This window comes from Heterocephalus glaber, unplaced genomic scaffold (genome assembly GCF_053883595.1).
Source record: "Heterocephalus glaber isolate CG9 unplaced genomic scaffold, H.glaber_assembly_v1.0 deba00001444, whole genome shotgun sequence".
Classification (NCBI taxonomy): domain Eukaryota; kingdom Metazoa; phylum Chordata; class Mammalia; order Rodentia; family Bathyergidae; genus Heterocephalus; species Heterocephalus glaber.
In genome coordinates, this window is record NW_028258297.1 from 9,822,833 (window position 1) to 9,842,528 (window position 19,696).

General features: G+C 53.6%; 2 protein-coding genes across 12 annotated transcripts in view; both read left to right on the forward strand.

Annotated features, from left to right (window-relative positions):
- The window catches only part of Pla2g6 (phospholipase A2 group VI), a 49,034-nt gene extending 45,633 nt beyond the window's left edge, over nt 1-3,401 (forward strand). For 8 of the 10 annotated variants that reach the window (XM_087213897.1, XM_087213894.1, XM_087213898.1 and 5 more), the window contains 4 exons: nt 406-560; nt 1,771-1,938; nt 2,455-2,528; nt 2,698-3,401. In XM_087213897.1, the coding sequence (XP_087070023.1) occupies nt 406-560; nt 1,771-1,938; nt 2,455-2,528; nt 2,698-2,842 (542 nt within the window). In that variant the 3' untranslated portion in view covers nt 2,843-3,401. The remainder of the gene's footprint in view (nt 1-405; nt 561-1,770; nt 1,939-2,454; nt 2,529-2,697) is intronic. The other 2 variants (XM_087213899.1, XM_087213902.1) reach the window with 1 other exon arrangement.
- Nucleotides 3,402-3,528: 127 nt separating this feature from the next.
- The window catches only part of Baiap2l2 (BAR/IMD domain containing adaptor protein 2 like 2), a 31,114-nt gene continuing 14,946 nt past the window's right edge, over nt 3,529-19,696 (forward strand). Inside the window, exons 1-7 of one of the 2 annotated variants that reach the window (XM_004845622.3) lie at nt 3,529-4,304; nt 5,314-5,389; nt 6,252-6,338; nt 6,715-6,776; nt 17,852-17,923; nt 18,163-18,279; nt 18,775-18,921. In XM_004845622.3, the coding sequence (XP_004845679.1) occupies nt 4,254-4,304; nt 5,314-5,389; nt 6,252-6,338; nt 6,715-6,776; nt 17,852-17,923; nt 18,163-18,279; nt 18,775-18,921 (612 nt within the window). In that variant the 5' untranslated portion in view covers nt 3,529-4,253. The remainder of the gene's footprint in view (nt 4,305-5,313; nt 5,390-6,251; nt 6,339-6,714; nt 6,777-17,851; nt 17,924-18,162; nt 18,280-18,774; nt 18,922-19,696) is intronic. The other variant, XM_087213904.1, reaches the window with a different exon arrangement.

Consider the following 19,696-nt stretch of genomic DNA (forward strand, 5'->3'; position numbering starts at 1 on the left):
AGGTCGTCAGTGGCACCCTGCCTTCCAGAGGACTGGGGCTCAGTGGCATGACCTGGGAGGCCTGCTTCTGAAGGGTTCCCAGACTAGCCAGGCGTGGTGGTGCACACCTGTAATCCTAGCAGTCTGGGAGGCTGAGGAAGGAGGACTGCAAGTCTGAGCTCAGCCTGGGCAATTTAGCACCTTAGACCTTGACTGAAAATAAAAAAAATACTAGGGATGTAGCTCAGTGTGAAAGCCCTAAATTCAATCCCCAGTACTGCCACAAAAAAAAAAAAAAAAAAAGAAGAAGAGTTCCCAGACTTTCTGTCTTCCTGCACTGCCCCCTAACACATATTCTGGGATCTGAAGTGCAAGGTCTTATACCAGTCCTTTGTGCCACTGGGCCACCTCCTCCCCCAACTCCAGAGCAGCTGGTGTGGCGGGCAGCCCGGAGCAGTGGGGCAGCCCCCACCTACTTCCGGCCCAATGGGCGCTTCCTGGATGGCGGGCTGCTAGCCAACAACCCCACTTTGGACGCCATGACCGAGATCCACGAGTTCAACCAGGACCTGATCCGCAAGGTGAGAGCCGAGTAGGGTAAGAGGGCCTGGGCATGAGTGTGAGCTGCAGAGTCACCCAGGACAGCAAAGGCTGCACCCCACACCCACCATAACGGCCTAGAACCCAGCAGGTGCTTAGAGGGATTCCAGGCCCATTCTGCAATGTGTGCTGAGAGCACTAGGATGAGTTCATAGCATCTGCAGATAGTGGGGAGGGCAATGTGCGTGGCCCTATCTGCCACTCTGCCCCACAGGGAACATGTGCTTTCCGAAAGGAGCTCCTATCCCGTGCAGAGTCTGCTCTGGCAGGGACACAGTCTCTTGGTGTCCCCAGGAGCTATGCAGGGCCAGGAGGGGCAGGGCCTTTGCTCTGAAGCCTGGGGACCCATTCTGAGGCCCCTGGGGACAGGATGGTGCAGAGTCAGTGGCTCTCCTGCCAGCGGAGGCTGCCCACCCAGTCTGTCCTTCACTTTAGCTGCCGAGCAGGGGTGGGGGGACAGTGCCTGCCCCAGGTGCCATGAGGACCCAGTGGCCATGGCCTGTGAAGTACCAACAGGATGGGCTTCCTGAAGGGCTCAGACCTAAGTCTGTCCAGTCAAAGTCCTGTTAAGGATGAGGGGCCTGGGTTCCAGAGCAGATTACTCAACAGGGTTACCAAGGTCACCCAGCAAATCAACAGCAGAGTTTGTTAAACAAATGCCAGGCAGCACCAAGTCTCAGCCCCATGACCCACATGTGGCTGGGGAAACTTCTTCCTGGTCTGTCCCAGCCTGGCTGAGAGTCCTGATGGTGAAGCAGGGCGATCACACCCTTCCACGCACTGCCTGGAGGATTAATGAGATAATGGTGTGACACCTATGAACAGCAGAGACCAATGACCGATCCCTCCCCTCCCTTCCTTGGCCTGACCTTGAATTGTGCTCAGCCCACAGGCTGGCAGGAGCACCCACAGCCAGGGGATGTGAGGCTTTTTTGGTACATATGGGGCTTTCCTAGGAGATCTGAGTGACACCACACCAGCCCTTCAGGAAGGGGGTTGGGGGCTGCAGCTTGGGCACAACCAGACCCCGCCTGCAGGGGCCGGCCAGGAGCAGTGCCCAGGTGTACCCAGGTGTGCCCTGGTCCTCTGGCCTCTTCCCCTCTGTGGTGCCCCCAGTGCCTCTCTCTCTGACTCCCCTGGGTGCACCCACCCATGGCAGGGGTTCAGCTACTCCTGTCCTCTTCCCTACAGGGTCAGGGCAACAAGGTGAAGAAACTCTCCATTGTGGTGTCTCTGGGGACAGGGCGGTCCCCTCAGGTGCCTGTGAGCTGTGTGGACGTCTTCCGCCCCAGCAACCCCTGGGAACTGGCCAAGACCGTTTTTGGGGCCAAGGAACTGGGCAAGATGGTGGTGGACTGTGTGCGTCTGGGCCCCGGCTCCAGCCTGCTTCCCTCGGGCTCTCCACCCTCTCCCTGGGGTCCACTAGATCTGTCAGCCTCTTCAGCCAGCTGCAGGGGTTGGGGGGAAGATCCCCAGGACAGCAGTTCATGATACCCCCTACCCCTTGCTGCCACAGTGTGTATGCTCAAGCATCCTCTGGCCGTGGAGCCCTTTCTGCAAAGAGCTTGGTGTAGAAGCCCAGAATACAAGGACGAAAGGCTAGAATATACAGGGACAAAAGCTAAGGGGGAGGGGACGGGGAGCCACTCAGCTGCTGACCCCACCCTCTTTCGGTGACCCCAGACAGCCTCTCTTGAGCCACATGTGAAACCCCTGCCCCAGACTGCACAGCTGGGGTCTGAGGCCAAGGGAGTGGGACTCGCCTTCTGTTGACCCTCGCTAGAACCGGGGGTCTCCAGGGTGGGGCTGCAAGGGACGCCAGGGTAGGCTGTGCTGGGGCTGTGGCCTAGGCTCATAGAGGCTGTTTCTCCCCAGTGCACGGACGCTGATGGGCGGGCTGTGGACCGCGCCCGGGCCTGGTGCGAGATGGTGGGGATCCAGTACTTCAGGTGAGGCCAGGACCCCAGCCACGCACCACCCGGCCTGGTGGGACCCATTGACCCCTGCCCGCAGCATGAGCCTTCCCTTCCCAGGGGGCTGCTGTGTTCCCCAAGCCCACCCCATCCTAGCTCTTGTCCCCACCCTATCTGGGTGACCTCTCTTCCTTGGCCTGGACAGACTGAACCCCCAGCTGGGGACAGACATCATGCTGGATGAGGTCAACGATGCAGTGCTGGTCAATGTTCTCTGGGAGACTGAGGTCTACATCTACGAGCACCGAGAGCAGTTTCAGAAGCTGGTCCAGCAGCTGCTCTCACCCTGAGCCCCTCCCTTCCCTGCGGCGAGGCCACTGGCACCCAGGCAGAGCCAGGGCCAGGCAGCTCCGAGTCCTTTGGTGGACTGGGGCCCGGGACGCACGCAGCTTTCACCTGAGGCTGGTCCCTCTCCTGCCCACCTTCCTCACCTTCTGTCACTGCAGGCTGAGTGTCCAGAGTCCTCGGTGCCTTTCCCTGGCTGAGGGACATGACCAGTGGCCCTGTGCCCCCTGAGCTACAACACTACAATGCCCAGTGCACCCTGCAGCCCCCAGACCTGCAAGGGCCCCCAGGTTTCCTAGTGGGCACAGCCCACTGCACCCTCTCTCTGGGGTGAAGTCTGTCACCCCCCGCACACCGGAAACCCGGGCTCCAGGCGTGGCATGCCCCATTCGACTTTGCCCCTCTGTACATCCAGCCACCCTGTCCTTGGAGCTGCCCCACCCTGAATCCTCCCCAGCTCTCAAAGGTCACCCTGTGAGATCACTTAATCTTCCCTACAAAAGCATTTGAGAGTGGGGAGGGGATGGGACCCCCCAAACTGTGAAATAAATGGTTTGGACCTCCGTCGGCCTGTGTTACGTGCACCGAGGTGCGAGTGTGCCCTGTCCCCCAGCCCCACCTCTCAGCCACCACCTGGCCTCTTCGTGTGCCCTGTGGCCCTGGCTGCTGGGGCAGGGGCACCTCTCCAGGCCTCTGCAGAACAGGCCAGTGGGGTGTCCAGGGGCAGCAGCAGGTCCACCTGCCCCAGGCAGCTCCTTAGGGATGGACAAGAGCCCATCTGAGAGTTGGGGTGACATCAAGGACAGGGCCCCTGAGTGAGCAGGGCCACAGTCTCCTCAGATCTGTGCCCCCCTCTCTCTGGCATTTAGAGGACCTAGGTGGTCAGGAATGGATGTGGGAGCTTTGGGGGTACAGTGTCCCCCCAGGCATGGATCTTAGGGGCTCAGAGCAGAGACAAGGTCTGAGGGCAGCAGTGTGTCCAACACATGGGTGGGCTGACCCCAGGGCTGCTTTGGGGAGCCCGGGAGGAAGGCACCAAGCACTCTAGCCCGGTGCAACGGACAGTGCCTGCTAGGGACCAGTGCCAGGACAGGGCTCTGTGAAGACGAGGGGGCCTGGGGGAGTCCCGCCCGCTGTGCCCACTGGCCCGCACTGAGATAAATAATGGAAGGGCAGGCCACATGAACCCAGGCGTCACAGGATGCCTTCCCTGGCGGCTCTGGTTACGCCCCAGATCGCACTGACATCCCTGCTGGTGAATTATTAAGCAGCCACCTCCTCCAAGGCCACCCTGTGTGCAGGTCCCACTCCTGCCTGTTCACTGCCTGCCGAGCACCGGGCTCTGCAAAGACTGACCTGGGGGTGCCCAGTCCTGCTCCTGCCACGGTTCCTGCCCAGTGCCCACGTGGCCACCCCATGGCACCTGAGATGGACCAGTTCTACAGGTCCACCATGGCCATCTACAAGGTGAGCACAAAGCCAGGTTTTGGAGGCCCAGCCTGCCCTGAGAACAGGGTGGATTTGGGCCTCAGGTTCTGGGAAGGAGGGCAGAGCCAGGCTGGGCCAAGCTACGGGCTCAGGAGTGGGGGTGGCGGGAACAGTCAGCCTCACACTCAACAGCACCCCTACTTCCTGCTCCCAACAAGGCAGAATGCCCCAGGGACCCAATTTGCTGAGTCCTGAGATGGGAGTCCCAGGGGAAGGCTGGGGCCAGGGGTGGGGAGTGGGCACTCTCTCCCTCGATCTCATTTCTGAGTCCTTCCCTCAACTTCCTGTGAGGACATGCTGCAGTGTCCATGGACATTTATTGAGGGCCGGGGATTTAGCTCAGTGCTTCTGCCGCCTGCCTCACAAGTGCAAGGTCCCAAGTTCGATCCCCGGTACCCCCCAAAAAACAAACCCATGGACATTTATTGAGCACCTCCTATATGCAGGACCCTTTCACATGTAAGCCTTACCTCACCGAACCTGTGAAATAGAAAATAGCTACCATTTGATAGATGAGAAAACCAAGACCGCAGAGGTCAAACGGCTTATCAAGGTCACCAGAAGGAAGAGGTGCTGCTGGGATTTGAATCAAAACCCAATTCCAACTCCAAGTCCAGGGCTGTCTCCACCACCCAGGCTGTTCTCCAGTGGGCCCCAACCCGGGGGGCTCATACTGCCTCCACACAGCCCCGTGTGTCCAGCCCAGAGAGGCTTGGATGTGGGGCGGGGCAGGCCATGCTGTTGCCAAGCTTCGGGCCCGGGGAGGAGGAGGTGTCCCATGCCGGGCGTCCACCTCTGCCAGACCACTGTGTGAGCAGCAGATGACACAAGGGGACCCTGGCCTGGATCAGGCCCCCAAAAGATGGCCTTCAAGGCCCTGCAGCCAACGGCCAGGGTTCTGGCTTTCCCGGGGTCAGGGTGGGTGCCTCTGTCCATTGCTCCTTCTTCTCCTGTCTCCATGCCCGGCCTCCCTCATCCTCGGGTCCAGAGCATCATGGAGCAGTTTAATCCTGCCCTAGAGAACCTGGTGTATCTGGGCAACAACTATCTCCGGGCCTTCCATGGTGAGTGCCCAGCTGGCGCCCAGCCCCTTGGCCTTGCCCACCCTACCACTGCCGGGGTCTCCTCAGCCCAAGTCCTCCAGCACACCCCGTCGCCTCACACCCGTGCACCTCCTGTACCCACACAGCCTCTGCTCCATCCTGTCCACACCCATGCCCCAGTGCCCCCCATGTGCCCCAGATGCTCCTGAGACCAGCGCGAGGTGCTGCAGGTCCCCCACAGCTGAGTGTACACCCCGACACACACAGCTGAGACCAGGATGCCACCCTCAGAACCCACCCCAGGGTGGGAATGGTGGTGGATGCCTGTAGTCCCAGCACTCGGGAGGCTGAGGCATCAGGATTTCTGTGAGTTCAAGCCCAGCCTGGGCTACATAGTTCAAGTTCAACCTGAACTACGTAGTGAGACTCTGTCTCAAAACATAAAACAAATCACCCCAGGGTTACCTCCGTTCCCAGCCTACACTGGCCCATGCTGGATTCCTCTGCTTTGTCCCATGAGACTGGCACCCCTTTGCCCGCTGTGCTGTGGCCTCCATAGCTTTCCACACCTTCTGCCAGCAGCACCAGTCAACACCAAAGCGAGGGCCACCGACCTGTCCCTCCCCTGCAGGCCCTCAGAGTCAAGGCCGGCTTCCCCTGCCCTCTCCCGGTCCCACTCCATCCCCAGCCCTATCCCCACCCTCCACATGGTCACACACAGATGCCGCACTCCACCCACGACAGACAGCACCAGGGCAGCCTCCCTCTCGCACACCTATGCCAGGCCCCAGGTGTCCCTTGGGCACACTCTGCCCAAAGCAGGTCCTCCAGAGGATGGGGACAGACGCAGGGGCCAAGGCTGGACCATCCCTTGTCTCCTCAGCTCTGTCAGAGGCGGCTGAGGTGTACTTCAGCGCCATCCAGAAAATTGGAGAGCAGGCCCTGCAGAGTTCCACCTCGCAGATTCTGGGTGAGGCACTCCCCTTTCACTGTACCCCCTCTTCTCAGGTAGGGTAGGGGTCACTCCTCCCAGCTGGGCCCCCTGCCAGGCCTCCGTTCCCAGACCCGGGTTCTGCCTTTGCCCACTCCTGGGGTCCAGGGGGGTTCCTTTGGCACACTCACCGTCCCAGCAGCCCTCACCCCAACATAGGCCTTCAGTCAGGGGTCTCCAAGCCACTCCCCACAGGGCTGTGCCCAGGATGGGATAAGCCTGCAGGTCCCCAAAGCCAGAGGGGAAATTCCCGGACTTTGGTTCTAAATTCCAGCCTCAGGACTGGCTTCTGGGAAGAACTGGGTGGTGGCGGTGCCACTCCCCACACTGAAGCTGCTGCTCCCTCTGCCTTCAGGTGAGATCTTGGTGCAGATGTCAGACACTCAGCGGCACCTGAACTCAGACCTGGAGGTGGTGGTGAGTAGCAGTCCCCAGGGACTGGGGTCAGCAGGCAAGCAGGCTGTGTTCCGAGGAAATAAAGGGCTCAGCTCTCAGAGTCCTTCCAGGGCTGACTTCCTCGCTCTCATCAGTGCAATTAAAGAGCCACCCTTCTGGTGCCTGCCAGGGCCGTGCTTTGCTGGGTACCTTCCCCACAGCAGCTTGATCAGCCTCAGTAACCTCAAAGGCTGCGGCCATTTCTACCCCATTTACAGAGGAGAAAACTGAGTCTCAGACCCAGTCACTGCCCATGATTCCTGAGTAAGTGGGGGAGCTAGGAAGAGAAGAGCCATTGCCCAGAGAGGGGCGTCAGGCCCAGGCTGTGGTCACCCCCACCAGTCCTTGCTCCTCCCTCCAGTCTCTCTGGGAGCAGCTGCAATATCACTCCACACCACCACTGCCCACAGAGCTAAACGGGCCGCTCTTTTCAGGCATCCAGGCCTCCAGCCCCTGCACCCTCACTAGAGCCATGATGGCCCCTGCAGATATGGCTACCGGGAAGCCGTCCTGCTCTGCTCTCTGCTGAGACCCACCAGCCCCTCCCCCGCTATCCACCCCAGGAGGTGCGCGCGCACACACACACACACACACACACCCTATCCCAGGCCCAACAGCTGCTTCTACCTGTTCTGAGCCATGGCGGGAAGAAAGGGCTCATAGCCAGAGCACCTGGCTTCAAACCCCAGCTCTACCAGTTGCTGGCTTGGTGACATTGGACTCTGTGCCTTAGTTTGCAGATAATTGAACTGCCTTGCAGGGGTGAATTAATAGGGATGAACTGTTTGTCTTGGCACTGGGAAGCCCTGGGGACCTTGTGTGGGTAACCGGAAGTAGACTGTAACCTGCCCATCTCAGTTCTTCCTGGCTCACTGGGAGCTCTTCAGGGCTGTGCTCTTCTGTTCTCTGTTGCTTTGGGCCTGGAGGGGCCTGGCATGGAGCAGAGGTTCCCTGTGTGGTGAAAGTAAGGTGGAAGAGGGAGCGGGGCTTGAGGAGGAGAGAGGGCTTCCTGGCAGATGGAGCAGGGGCAGAGGGAGCCAGAGCCCAAGCTGGGCCAGGAGAGGCAGATGGGGCCTGGTGGTGAGGTACAGGCCATGGAAGGTTCCGGAATGGCTGTGACGGTCCGTGCTCTCTAATTTATAGTCAGGGTACTTTGGGAGGACACTGTAAGATACTGACCAGTTTGGCATGGGGAAAATGGGCATCGGTACCTGCACAGGACCAAACTGTGTCCCAGGTGGGCATTGGTCATTGGTTATGGAGCCTGTGGCTGGCTGTCCTGTCCCTGTGTTCAGTGGCCCTCCACGTCACTTGGGCTGTGTAGGGACAAGTGTCACCCGGGCCCACTCTTTAAGGAGAGCTGTCCTGTCCAGACACCACCATCTTGGCTGTGACAACTAGGTAGGGCCCCCCCGCCAGCACTGTACCAGGTAGAGGCGCCTTCTCCTCCCCTGGCTCCTGCGTTCCATAATGGTATCCCATCACTTGTCCCATGTATTGCCATGGGTACTGGGACACAGCAAACAGAAATGGTGCCCTCCGCAGAGGGGGCCAGACAAAACCCACCGGAAGTGAGTATGTCGCATGGTAGATTCAAAATAGGCTATGGAGGAAAAGAAAGAGCAGGGTTTGTGTTTGGAGGATGCGGTTTTATTTTGTCAGTACTGGGGATGGATCCCAGGCCCTTCGCATTGAGCTACATTCCCAGCCCTAATTTTATTTTTTATTTTTTATTTTGAGACTAGTTCTTGCTAAGTCACTTAGTTGCCCACGCTGGGCTTGAATTTATAATCTTCCTGCCTCAGCTTTCCAGATTGCTGGGCTTATGGGTGTGCATGAGCATGCTTCGCTATATTTTTAAATTTTAAATTATAAACTAAACACAGATACAGACAATCCCAGTGAACTAATGACTCATGATAAGGCAAAGAGCCATGAAATCTCTTCCCAGGCCTAGAACTTGCCCAGGGTCCCCAGGGAGCCCCTCCATTGGGTCCCATAAAAATCACAGCCCCTTCCCCAAAAGTGGCCATTGGTCTGCGCTGACACTTCCTATGTTTCTTCATAGCTTGTCACCCAAGTGTACAGCCTGGGTCATGAGAATGTGTTCTCTCTCTCTGTTTGAAAAGAAATCATGTCTTTGGGTTTCTTTTAACCTCCTGGTCTTCCTGCATCTATTTCCTTTCCTTCTATGTTAGTTACTTTTCTCATTGCTGAGACAAAATACCTGACACCCAAAGTTCAAGGAGGAAAGGTCTATTTGGCTGACAGTTTGTAGAGGTTTCAGTCCATAGTTGGCTGGCTCCAGGGCAGGGTGGCATGGCAGAGGGGCGTGGCAGAGGAGAAACAGTCTATGGCAAATGGGCAGAAGCCACAGCAGCCATCAACAAAGCAGCAGAAGCTGCCTTCATAGTTTCTATCGAAGCTGGAAGCCTATCGATTGGTGCCACCCAGACCCAAGGTGGGCACCCTTAATCCCAGCATCACACACGCTAACCCAGCCACCTCCCCAAATTCCCATGTAGGACCGCATGGCGCCGTGGGGGACATCTAGACACAGCCCGTAAGACTTTCTTTGTCTGTTGAAGACCCAGGCCAGTTGACCCAGCCTCCAGGAGTTGCTGATCGCCCACTCTCATGCAGCTCAGGGGTCCTTTGCTCTGTGGATCCCCAGGCTTGATGAAACCTGGGTTCCATCCCACTGGCAAGGGGATGGCGGGGGAGAAGGCGGGGAGAGGAATTGCACTGTGTTCACACTGTCAGTACACAGGGTTCTCACCTCGATGGCCTCCCTTTGAGCCCTCCTCTAGCCCACTCTCCAGCTGGTTACACATATGCCCACTCTAGCACCAGTGTCTATTGCTTTGGTTGTCTGAAGCTTTTCTCCAAAGTTCTCACTGGAAAGCTTATGTGAACAAGTTTTGTCTGAGTTTTCACAGGCAGGTAATAGTTTTGTCTCTTTGTGCTGAAAGTCAGCTTTGCAGTATGTGGAATCCTTGCTCATATTCCCTCCAAACCTTTCTTCTTTTTTTTTTTTTCCTGGTACCAGGGATCGAACTCAGGACCTTGCGCTTGCCGGGCAGGTGGCGGAACCACTGCGCTACATCCTGGCCCCCTTTCTTCCTTTTCTTTGGGCATTTTAAATGGTTTTCCTCTGACACAGAGCACCGGACATTTCTATTGAAAAACCTGATTATCTATCTTTTCTGCTGTAATTCTCTTGCTCCTTTTCACCTACATGTTCAAAAGAGTGCTTCTCTTTTTCTTTTCTTTTCTTTTTTTTGAGACAAGGCCTCTCTATGTAGTTCAGGCTGATCTTGAACTCGCTATGTATCCCAGGCTGGCCTCAAACTCACTGCAATCCTCCTGCCTCAGCCTCCTGAGTGCTGCCACCAGGTCCAGCCTCTTTTTCTTTTTGTCAAGTCTAGTACTTTTTCTAGATTGCATCTTGGTATTGATCAGATGGGGTTGATATTCTCAATTATGCAATGTACTTTCTAAATATATAATTTTAATTTTTAAAATAATTTCAAGCAAGTGAACTTATATTTCTGGAGTTGTTTTGTTCCCTTTCTTTGGATTTTTTCTTCAGGGCCTCCTATTGTCTATGTGTTAGATCTTCATAGCCTACCTTCAGTATTTGTCTCTTCCTACACTTGATCTTAGCCAGAAGGCTGAGAAGTGATAGTATTTGTCTCTTCCTTTTGGATATTTTGACTTTTTATTTTATTTCTACTTTGTTTTTCCCTCTGGCTAATATTATGATTTAATCTCTGGAGCTAGGATGAACCCTATAGTACAATCCCTATTGTAGATATGGATCTAAAACCATAGACATCTATAGAGATCAGCTTTATTGAGATATAATTCACGTACTATAGAATTCACCCTTTTAAAGTATAGAATTCAGAAGTCTTTAGTTTTTTTATTTTTTGAGACAAGGTCTCACTACATAGTTCAGGCTGGCCTTCAACTCACTATGTAGCCCAGGCTGGCCTGGAATTTGCAGCAATCCTCTGCCTCAGCCTTCCAAGTGCTGGGATTATGGACAGACAGACTGCACCACCACACCCAGCAGTTTTCAGTATATTTACATAATTGAGCAACCATCTCCACTATCTACTTTTAAAAATACTTTCATTACCCACCCCCAAACAAACTCTTTGAACCCGGTAGCTCTCACTTTTCTTTTCTTTTTTATTTAAAAGTTTTTCCAAGCTGAGCATGGTGGCACGCCTGGAATCCCAGCACTCTGGGAAGCTGAGGCAGGAGGATTGCAAGTTTGAGCCCAGCCTGGGCTACTTAGCGACTGAGCAAAAACTCTGTCTCAAAATAAAAAATAAAGGGCTAGGGATGTAGCTCAGTGTTAAGGTCCTGGATTCAATCCTTAGTACCACAAAAAAGAAAAGAGAAAAGGAAAGAAAAAAAATTCTTCCCTTTTCCTTTATGTTTCTCTTAAGATATTATTTACTGTGTTTATTCACTTTTATATCCTTATAGTTGAGTCTTCAGTACTAAACCTATGTTTTCTTTTTCAGTTTCTAATTCCTTCTGACCTTTTCCAATTCTCAGCCACACTGTTTTCTTCCTGTCTTGTACTCTCTCTTTGTGTCTTTTGAGCCCTAGGTGCCAGTTTTCTTCATTCCACCTGTCTTCTGGCACCTTCGCTGTCTGTGGGAACACTGTTCTGTTGCACATTTTTTCTTCATAATAAATTTCTGTTGGATTTGACTTCAGAGTTGTTGCTCTTTTTTACAGGAAATCAGTTTTCCTGTGAAATGTTAGGGGGCAGGGAGTCAGGAAAGCTTTTCACACCTCATAGGTCTCTTCCTGTTTGTCTTAGTTACTTTTCTCTCATTGCTAAGACAAAATACCCAACACCCAAAGTTAAAGGGGAAAAGATTTATTTAGCTCAGAGTTTGCAGAGGTTTCAGTCCATAGTCGGCTGGCTCCAAGGCAGGCTGCCTTGGCAGAGGAGAACCAATTCATGGCAAGCAGGAGATAGTAAGAGCAACAAGGGACTTTAACAGCGTCTTTCTGCCCTTTTATCCTATCCAGACTACTTAGGGCAAGTGCCACTCACACCCTTCTTCCTAGAGCCCTTGAGCCTAGCATTGGACCATGAATCAATCCCAACCTCACATGACCTCTGAAAAAGCCCCACCTATGACTGCATGAGGCTTTGGGGGGACATCTAGACACAAGCCATAACACTGTTCCTCTTATCTTTCCCTAAAATGTGGCAGCTTCCTCTTTCCCATCCTGTCTGCAGTTTCCAGGCTCTGGTCCCTCTGGGCTCCTGCTGGGCTTTCTCCCTCCTCTGTGCCTCTGTCCCTCCTCCTGATTTTGCCCCTGCTCACGGCATCTTCTGTCCTGAGGTGGAGCCCCTGCCACACAACTGCCCCAGGCCTGCAGGTTCTACTGGGGACTCCTGAACTGTCCCCCTTCCCACTAGCAAATCCACAGTGCCAGCTGCTGTCCCCACTCTGCCCGTGGGTGCTCCAGTCTCGGGTCCCTGGATACCCAGTACCTTCTACTGCCTCCTGTGCCAAATGCTGGCCCTACCCAAACATCTCAGCAGCAGTGTGCGGGGTATACAGCAGCACCCCTTATCCACAGGGGACCCTTCCAAGACGCTTGTTAGACACTTGAAACTGCAGGTGACACCAAACCCCCTGAGTACAGGGTCAGTGTTTCCTTCTACACGTACACCGGCATGAGAAAGTTTAATCTTTAAATTAGGCATAGTAGAGATGAAAACAAAACTAATAGCAATGCAGAAGAAGTATAACATACTGTAATAAAAGTTATTTGAAACTCATGAATGATTTGTTTCTGGAATTTTCCGTTTAATATTTGCCGACAGTGGGGGACAGTGGGCCACTGAGACCGTGGAAAGCAAAATCACAGATCAGCAGGGACTCACCCTGACACCTCGCTTTGCTCTGAATATTGACTGAGTTTCACGTTTTCACTCTAGTTTCTCTATTAGCTTTTATGAGTCACAAAGGAAGATTGGAAAACTACACTTCAGATTGCCACTGTTGTCCCAGAATCTAATTTTTTTTTCTATTGAGGTAAAATTTACATACAATTAAATGACCAGGTTTTTCTTTCTTTTTTTTTTTTTTTTTTGAGAGGGTTTCACTGGCCTTGAACTCACTATGTAGCCCAGGATGGCCTTGAACTCATGGTGATCCTCCTGCTTCAGCTCCTGAGTGCTGGGAATACAGGCATGCACCACCATGACTGGCTTGACCAGTTCTTAAGTGTTGAATTTTTTTTTTTTTTTTTGAGACAGGATCTCACCAAGTAGCACAGGCTGGCCTTAAACTCAATGTGATCCTTCTGCCTCAGCCTCCTGAGTGCTGGGAATATAGGGGTGTGCCACCATACCCAGTTTCAGTGGATTTTAATGAGTTTTGACTTTTGCCAATGGTGCACGATATAACCACTGTGCTAAACAAGATTCAGGACATTTCCATCAGCTCAGAAAGTTCCATATCTTCTTCATCAATCTCCCCTTCCCTGAGACAGTCCCATCCCCCCTCTGCCTTCCGAGACTGATTCACTCGTTCTGGACTGATGAAGCTCCGCATGGTGGGGTCAGACCCCGTGGATTCCCATATGTCCAGCTCCTGGCATGCAGTGAGGTCTGTTACTGCTTGGTATTGTATGAGTGTGTCACAATTTGTGTAGCCACCCTTGCCCTGATAGTCATTTGAGGTGTCTCAAAGCAAAGGCTGTTATGGGTTCTGAGGAATATGGCGGCTGAGAACTTCCCCTCATCTTTCTGTGGGCAGGTGGTGGGTTCTGTGGGGAGACCCCTTGGGGTGGAGCTTGTGGGTCAGAGCATGGACATAGGCTTAGCTTTATGAGAAGTGGCCCGAATTCTCCAGCATTCTCATACCCTCTGTTCCCCAACAGCAGAGTGCAGATTGTGTGGTTCTGTACTTGCAGTCAGTCTCTCTTATTTCAGTCTCCTAGGGAGAATAGAGCAGTATCTCACTGTGGTTCTGTTTTGTACACTGCTGATGACCAGTGGCTTTAATGGGCTTAGTAGACATTTGTACATCCTCCATGAGGGATTTTTAGGGTTATACTTATCATTGACTGTGGGTGTTCTTTATGTAGTCACAGCAGGAGTCCTCTGTCAGATGCATCTGGTGAATTTCCCCCCACCAACTTCTCTATTAATGCTGTCATCTTTTTTTTTAAGCAAATTTTATTTTATTCTGTCCCTTTGCCCCTCAAGCCCCCTCCCCTCCCTATGTACAGAAGCTTTGTTTCCATTTTTTCCTTCTGTTTTCACTTTTTTCTTGTCTCTTCCTTTCTTCCTCCCTCCTCCCTTGTTCCCCTTCCCATTTGAACACTTTCTTCCCATTTCCCAACATCCATTATACATTTCAGTCCTTATTTCCACTTTCGGTTTCTCACACCAGAGAACAATGAAATACTGTCATCTTTGATAAGCAAAAATTTTACATTTTTTCTGAATAGTTAATACTTATATCCTAACAAATCTTTATCTACCCCATAGCCAAAATATTGTCCTGAGTTTTCTTCTAGAAACTCTATATTCTGGGGTTTGCATTTCTTTTTTTTTGGTACCAGGAATCAAACTCAGGGCCTCATGCTTGCCAGGCAGGCACTGTGGCACTGAGCTTCATCTGCAGCCCTTACGTTTATTTCTACGGTACATCTCAAACTTGTTTTTGTATGCAGAGTGAGTCAAGGTTCATCTTGCCTTGTGTGAGTAATCAATTGTTTCAACCTTTTTCTTTCTTTTTCAGACAGGGTCTCACTAGGTAGTTCAGGCTGGAATTGGACTCCCTATGTATCTCAGGCTGCCCTCAAACTCCCTATGATCCTCCTGCCTCACTCAGCCTCCCAAGCACTGGGATTACAGCCATGTACCACCATATCCAGCTCCAACCCTTTCATTTATTTATTTATTTATTTATTTATTTATTTATTTATTTTTGGTACCAGGGATCGAACTCGAGTCCTTGCGTTTGCGCAGCAGGCGGCGAAACCACTGAACTAAATCCCCGGCCCCACTTATTTATTTATTTTGGTACTGGGGATCGAACTCAGGACCTTGCACTTGCCAGACAGGCACACATCCCCAGCCTTTTAACCCATTTTTAAAAGACTCCTTTACCCATTGAGTTGATGTGATGTCTTCGTCAAAAATTGATTTGCAGGGCCGGGGATTTAGGTCAGTGGTTCTGGCGCCTGCCTGTCCCAAGTTCAATCCCTGGTACCAAAAAAATTGATTTGCCATATATGTGTGGGTCTATTTCTGGCCTCTGTACTCCCTTCCATTGATATATGTATCATCTATAATTACACCAGTACCAGCCTGTATCAATTACAGTAGTTAAATTCCAAAATCAAGTAGTCTAAGAACTTTGTTCTTCTTTTCTCAAAATTGTTTCCGCCTGTTCAAGATCCTTTGCATTTCTATGTGAGTTACGGGATGAGCTTGTCAATTTCTTCCAGAAAGCCTGATAGAGTTATGATAGGAGTCGCATTAAGCTGGACACCAGTGGCCATTCTCATGTTCCCTCTTCATTATGGGTGGCACTGTCAGTTTCACTCTCCAGCTGTCCACTGGAGGCCTGGGCTGGGTGAGTGCACCTGGGTGGAGATGACAAGAAAGGGGCCCAAGGCCTGTGCCCTGGGGGACCTACCCATGAGTGCTCAGAGAGGCTGTGGACCAGGACTGCAGCCGAAGTGGGAGGAAGGCAGTAGCCGGTGGTGAGCTGGAGCTGGGGAAGGGGATGTTTCCAGGAGGAGAGGGTGGGCAGCTGTGTGGACCAGCAATAACAGGATGAGTCAGACAAGCCCTAAGAATCGGCCTGGATTTAGCAACAGTCACCAGTGATTTCAACAAAACATTGGGCAAAACTCTTGTCTCGTTTTGTTTTTGCAGTATGAGGAGAGCTCAGTCACTGAGCTACATCTCTAGCCCTTTTATTTTTTGAGACGGGCTTTTGGTAAGTTGCTCAGGCTGGCCTCGACTTTGCCATCTTCCTGCCTCAGCCTCCCAAGTGGCTGAGATCATAGGGGCTCACCACCACACCCGGCCTTGACTAAACATTTTGACCAGACTCTTGTCACAGTGGAGCAACAGCCTGACTGCAGGGGTCAGGTCAGGGCTTTCCCTGACAGCTGGCAAGAGGGCTTCCTGAGCATGATGCGCTGGCTGCCAGAGAGAGTAGGCCATGGTCCCCACAGTGGAGGTGTCTGCCCTCAGCTTGCTGTGCCTCTGCTCTGGGACCACATTGCATGCTGGGAAGTTGGCTTGTGCACAAAGAGCAGTTTTTCCTAGGCTCAAAGAGTGGAACAGGATGCCAGGAATGCCCAGAAAAGGAAAGAGCGCCAACTTCTGCAGTGCCAGGGCCCTCCAGGTGGCTGTGCCACTCCCCTGCCACCAGTGACAGCCCCGCTGTTCCAGTCCCCCTTCTTGCTGTCGTCTGCAGGCCCATCTGGCCCTCATTAAGGGTCCCAGCATTGCCAGCATTGTGCATTTAAAATGTTCTGTGGCTTTTAGGTACCTTTGCTGTCGGTATTTATTGGCTTTCCATTACAAAGTGGCCCGGGTGCAGGGCTGACCCAGCTCTGTACCTCCTGGAAGCCTGTCATTTCTGTTAGGTGATCGTGCAGGTGAGGATGAGCAGGAGCACAGGGTAGGGCTGGAGCAGAAGCCCTGGACTGTGTCTGTGGTGGGAAGCAGGGCCAGGAGGAGGTCAGAAGCAAGGGCACGCGATGTAAGGGAGCCACTGTGAATCTCGCCCAGCTCGGGCTCCAGCACTTCCTGTCCAGGCAATTGTCCCTGTCCCACTCGCTGTGGTTTCTGTGACCATGTGCCTCTCTCCTCCGTGTTTTCCTACATGCACATGCCTGTGGGACACTTCCTGACACCCGTCTCCCAGCACACACTGGCAGCCACAGCTCTGGAAGGAGGGCTTGCTGGCTCTCTGGAGACCGGCTGATACCAAGGAGTTTGGAAACTTAAATTCCAACAATGGTGTAGAGCACTGAGTTCCTGCACTCTGGGAGGAGACAGCAGCGCTGCCTGTTGGGCCACACACTGCCCCACCAGTCAGGGGCAGAGCTCCCAAGCTCGAGTGAAGACTCAGGGTGGCAGGAAGGCTCCCAGGGAAAGGTGCAAGGTGCGCCCAGAGGGCTGCAGAGGTGGGGGCCTGAGGGCGGGGGGCGCTCCTCCGCCTCCCCCTCAGCCTGCACCCCAGGGCAGCACAGCCGGGTGGATTTACCTCTGCCTCCCCAGTGGCGTGGAGTAACTCCAGAAAAGCTGATGAAGGGTATTGAGGACATGCCAGGGGCCACCAGCCCACAGCAGCAGAGCTCCTTGGATCCTTAGAGTGTCAGGCCAGGTCTTTCCTGTTACAGATGGGAAAACTGAAGCTCAGAGAGGGGCAGCAACTTGCCCAAAGTCACAAAGCAAATTGAGACAGACGCAGAGCTGGGGTGCAGTTCTTCAGGACCTGAGCCCGGCAGCCACCCCGGACCCCCCCACGTGGTCAGCGCCTACTTCTCACTTGTCATGGGGGCGGCCCCCCCCATTCCAAGGCTTCCCCAGCTCAGGCCCCTTTGCTGTGTCAGGCTCTGGCCATGGTGCTAAGGATGTAGAGGACAGGGAACTTGGAGAGGAGCCTGAGAATAGATCTTGCTCACTTTGCAAACAAAGGAAGAGCCCTGGTTCTGCGTGGGGAAGCAGGGGGCTCTCGGCAGAGGGGCAGGGAAGCTGGCATTTGAAGACTGGTAGAAAACTTCAGGCAGAGGGAATGACACAGGTAAAGGACAAACTCAGGTTAAGCCTGAAAATGAGAGCTGCAGGCTGAGATACCTTTGGCAAGGGTGGGTTTTGAGGCAGGTGCTACATGCCCGACTGGGTCACCCTCCCTCCAAGGTACTCTGGTCTGTGTTCTGACAAGTGTACAGGCACCTGTAGTTGAAAGTGTGGGGAACGCTAGGCCCTGGAAGCCAAAGGGCCGCCTCGATCACCCCCCGTCTGCCACTGCCCTCAGGTGCAGACGTTCCACGGTGACCTGCTGCAGCACATGGAGAAGAACACCAAGCTGGACATGCAGTTCATCAAAGTGAGTCCAGCCCCACCCTACCCGGCCCACTGGGCAGATGGGCACACCGAGGCCAGCCCGGGCACTGAGCAGCGCTTGTTTTTTTTTTTTGGTACTGGGGATCGAACTCAGATCCTTGCACGTGCGAGGCAGGCAGCAGAACCACTGAGCTAAATCCCCAGCCCAACGCTTGGTTATCCCTGTACGGCACTCTGAGCCCTGAGCCTCTGTCCTGATCCCGGGTCTCCGTGTGTCCCCAGGACAGCCGGCAACACTATGAGATCGAGTACCGCCATCGTGCCGCCAACCTGGAGAAGTGCATGTCCGAGCTGTGGCGCATGGAGCGCAAGAGGGACAAGAATGCTCGGGAGATGAAGGTGCATGGGCTGGGGGAAGGTGGGCAGGTCTGGGGGACCCCAGCATCCTCCTGTGCCCCTCTACTTGGCTCCAGCACAGCGGTGGGCATCACTGGCCCTCAGGCCCGCCCTCCACAGCCCTCCTGCCCTTCCTGGGTCCTGGGCATCCCCAGGGCCCCCTCTCTCAAAACCCCAGCACCCCTACTCCAGCAAGGCCATGAGCCCTGCTGCTCTGAACATGGAGCAAATCTGAGCCCCACCAGCACCTCTCTTTCCAATCCCAGCCTCCATCTCCAATACCCAAATCCCTGGAGTAACCTGGGTGCCAGGCACAGCGCCGTGGCTCAGACCCTGGCCTTGCCTGTGAGAAGCACTCAGGCCAGGGCGGGCACAGGGCCCAGACCTGTAAGAAGGAGGCTGCCCATGAGGGGCAGCTCAGGAGCTGGGATGGGCCTCCAGGTGGAAGGACAGGGACGAGATACTCACCACCATCCCAGCCAGAGCCTCCTCCCATAGGAGAGCGTGAACCGGCTGCATGCACAGATGCAGGCCTTCGTGTCTGAGAGTCAGCGGGCTGCCGAGCTGGAGGAGAAGCGACGCTACCGCTTCCTGGCTGAGAAGCACCTGCTGCTGTCCAACACCTTCTTGCAGTTCTTCGGCCGGGTGAGTGGAGCTGGGATGGCCAGCTGCACCCTCCTGAGCTGGCTACAACCGGGAATTTCCTTCCCTTCTTCCCCTACTTGTGTAGAAATTTATTTCCCTCTCATCACCCCCTTATCTGCTTATTTGTTTCGGTGTTTATTCATATCACCATAGGTGCACTTTTGCATGCATTCTCTAAGGCGTGCGTTCCTGTGTGGGCCATTGCTGTTTTATTCCTGAATGCATATGGTCACCACGCACATGCTTATCTGTTGGTAGATTTGTTGTTATTGTTCATTCGTTTTATCATATCATTTAAATCCTCTATGCTCTTGCTTTGTCCTATCTGCTAGACCAGTTAGTTCTCTCATTTCTCATTGGCTTTCTAGTGAATTTTCCTTTCTATATTTAGCTGCCCTGTTGTTGGGTGCTTTAGGGTTTCTTCCTTCTTCCTCCTCCTCCTCCTCCTCCTCCTCCTCCTCCTCCTCCTCCTCCTCCTCCTCCTCCTCCTCCTCCTCCTCTTCTTCTTCTTCTTCTTCTTCTTCTTCTTCTTCTTCTTCTTCTTCTTCTTCTTCTTCTTCTTCTTCTTCTTTTAAGAAAGGGTCTCATAGTTCAGGCTGGCCTTGTGCTCACTACGTATCCCAGGCTGCCCTTGAACTCATAGCAGTCTTCCTGCCTCAGCCTCCCAAGTGCTAGGATTACAGGCATGCACCACCATGCCCAGCTTGCTTTGGGGTTTTTATTATACTTTTTCTGTAAATATTGACCTTCACGTGCTTAAGGGGCTTCTTAATGG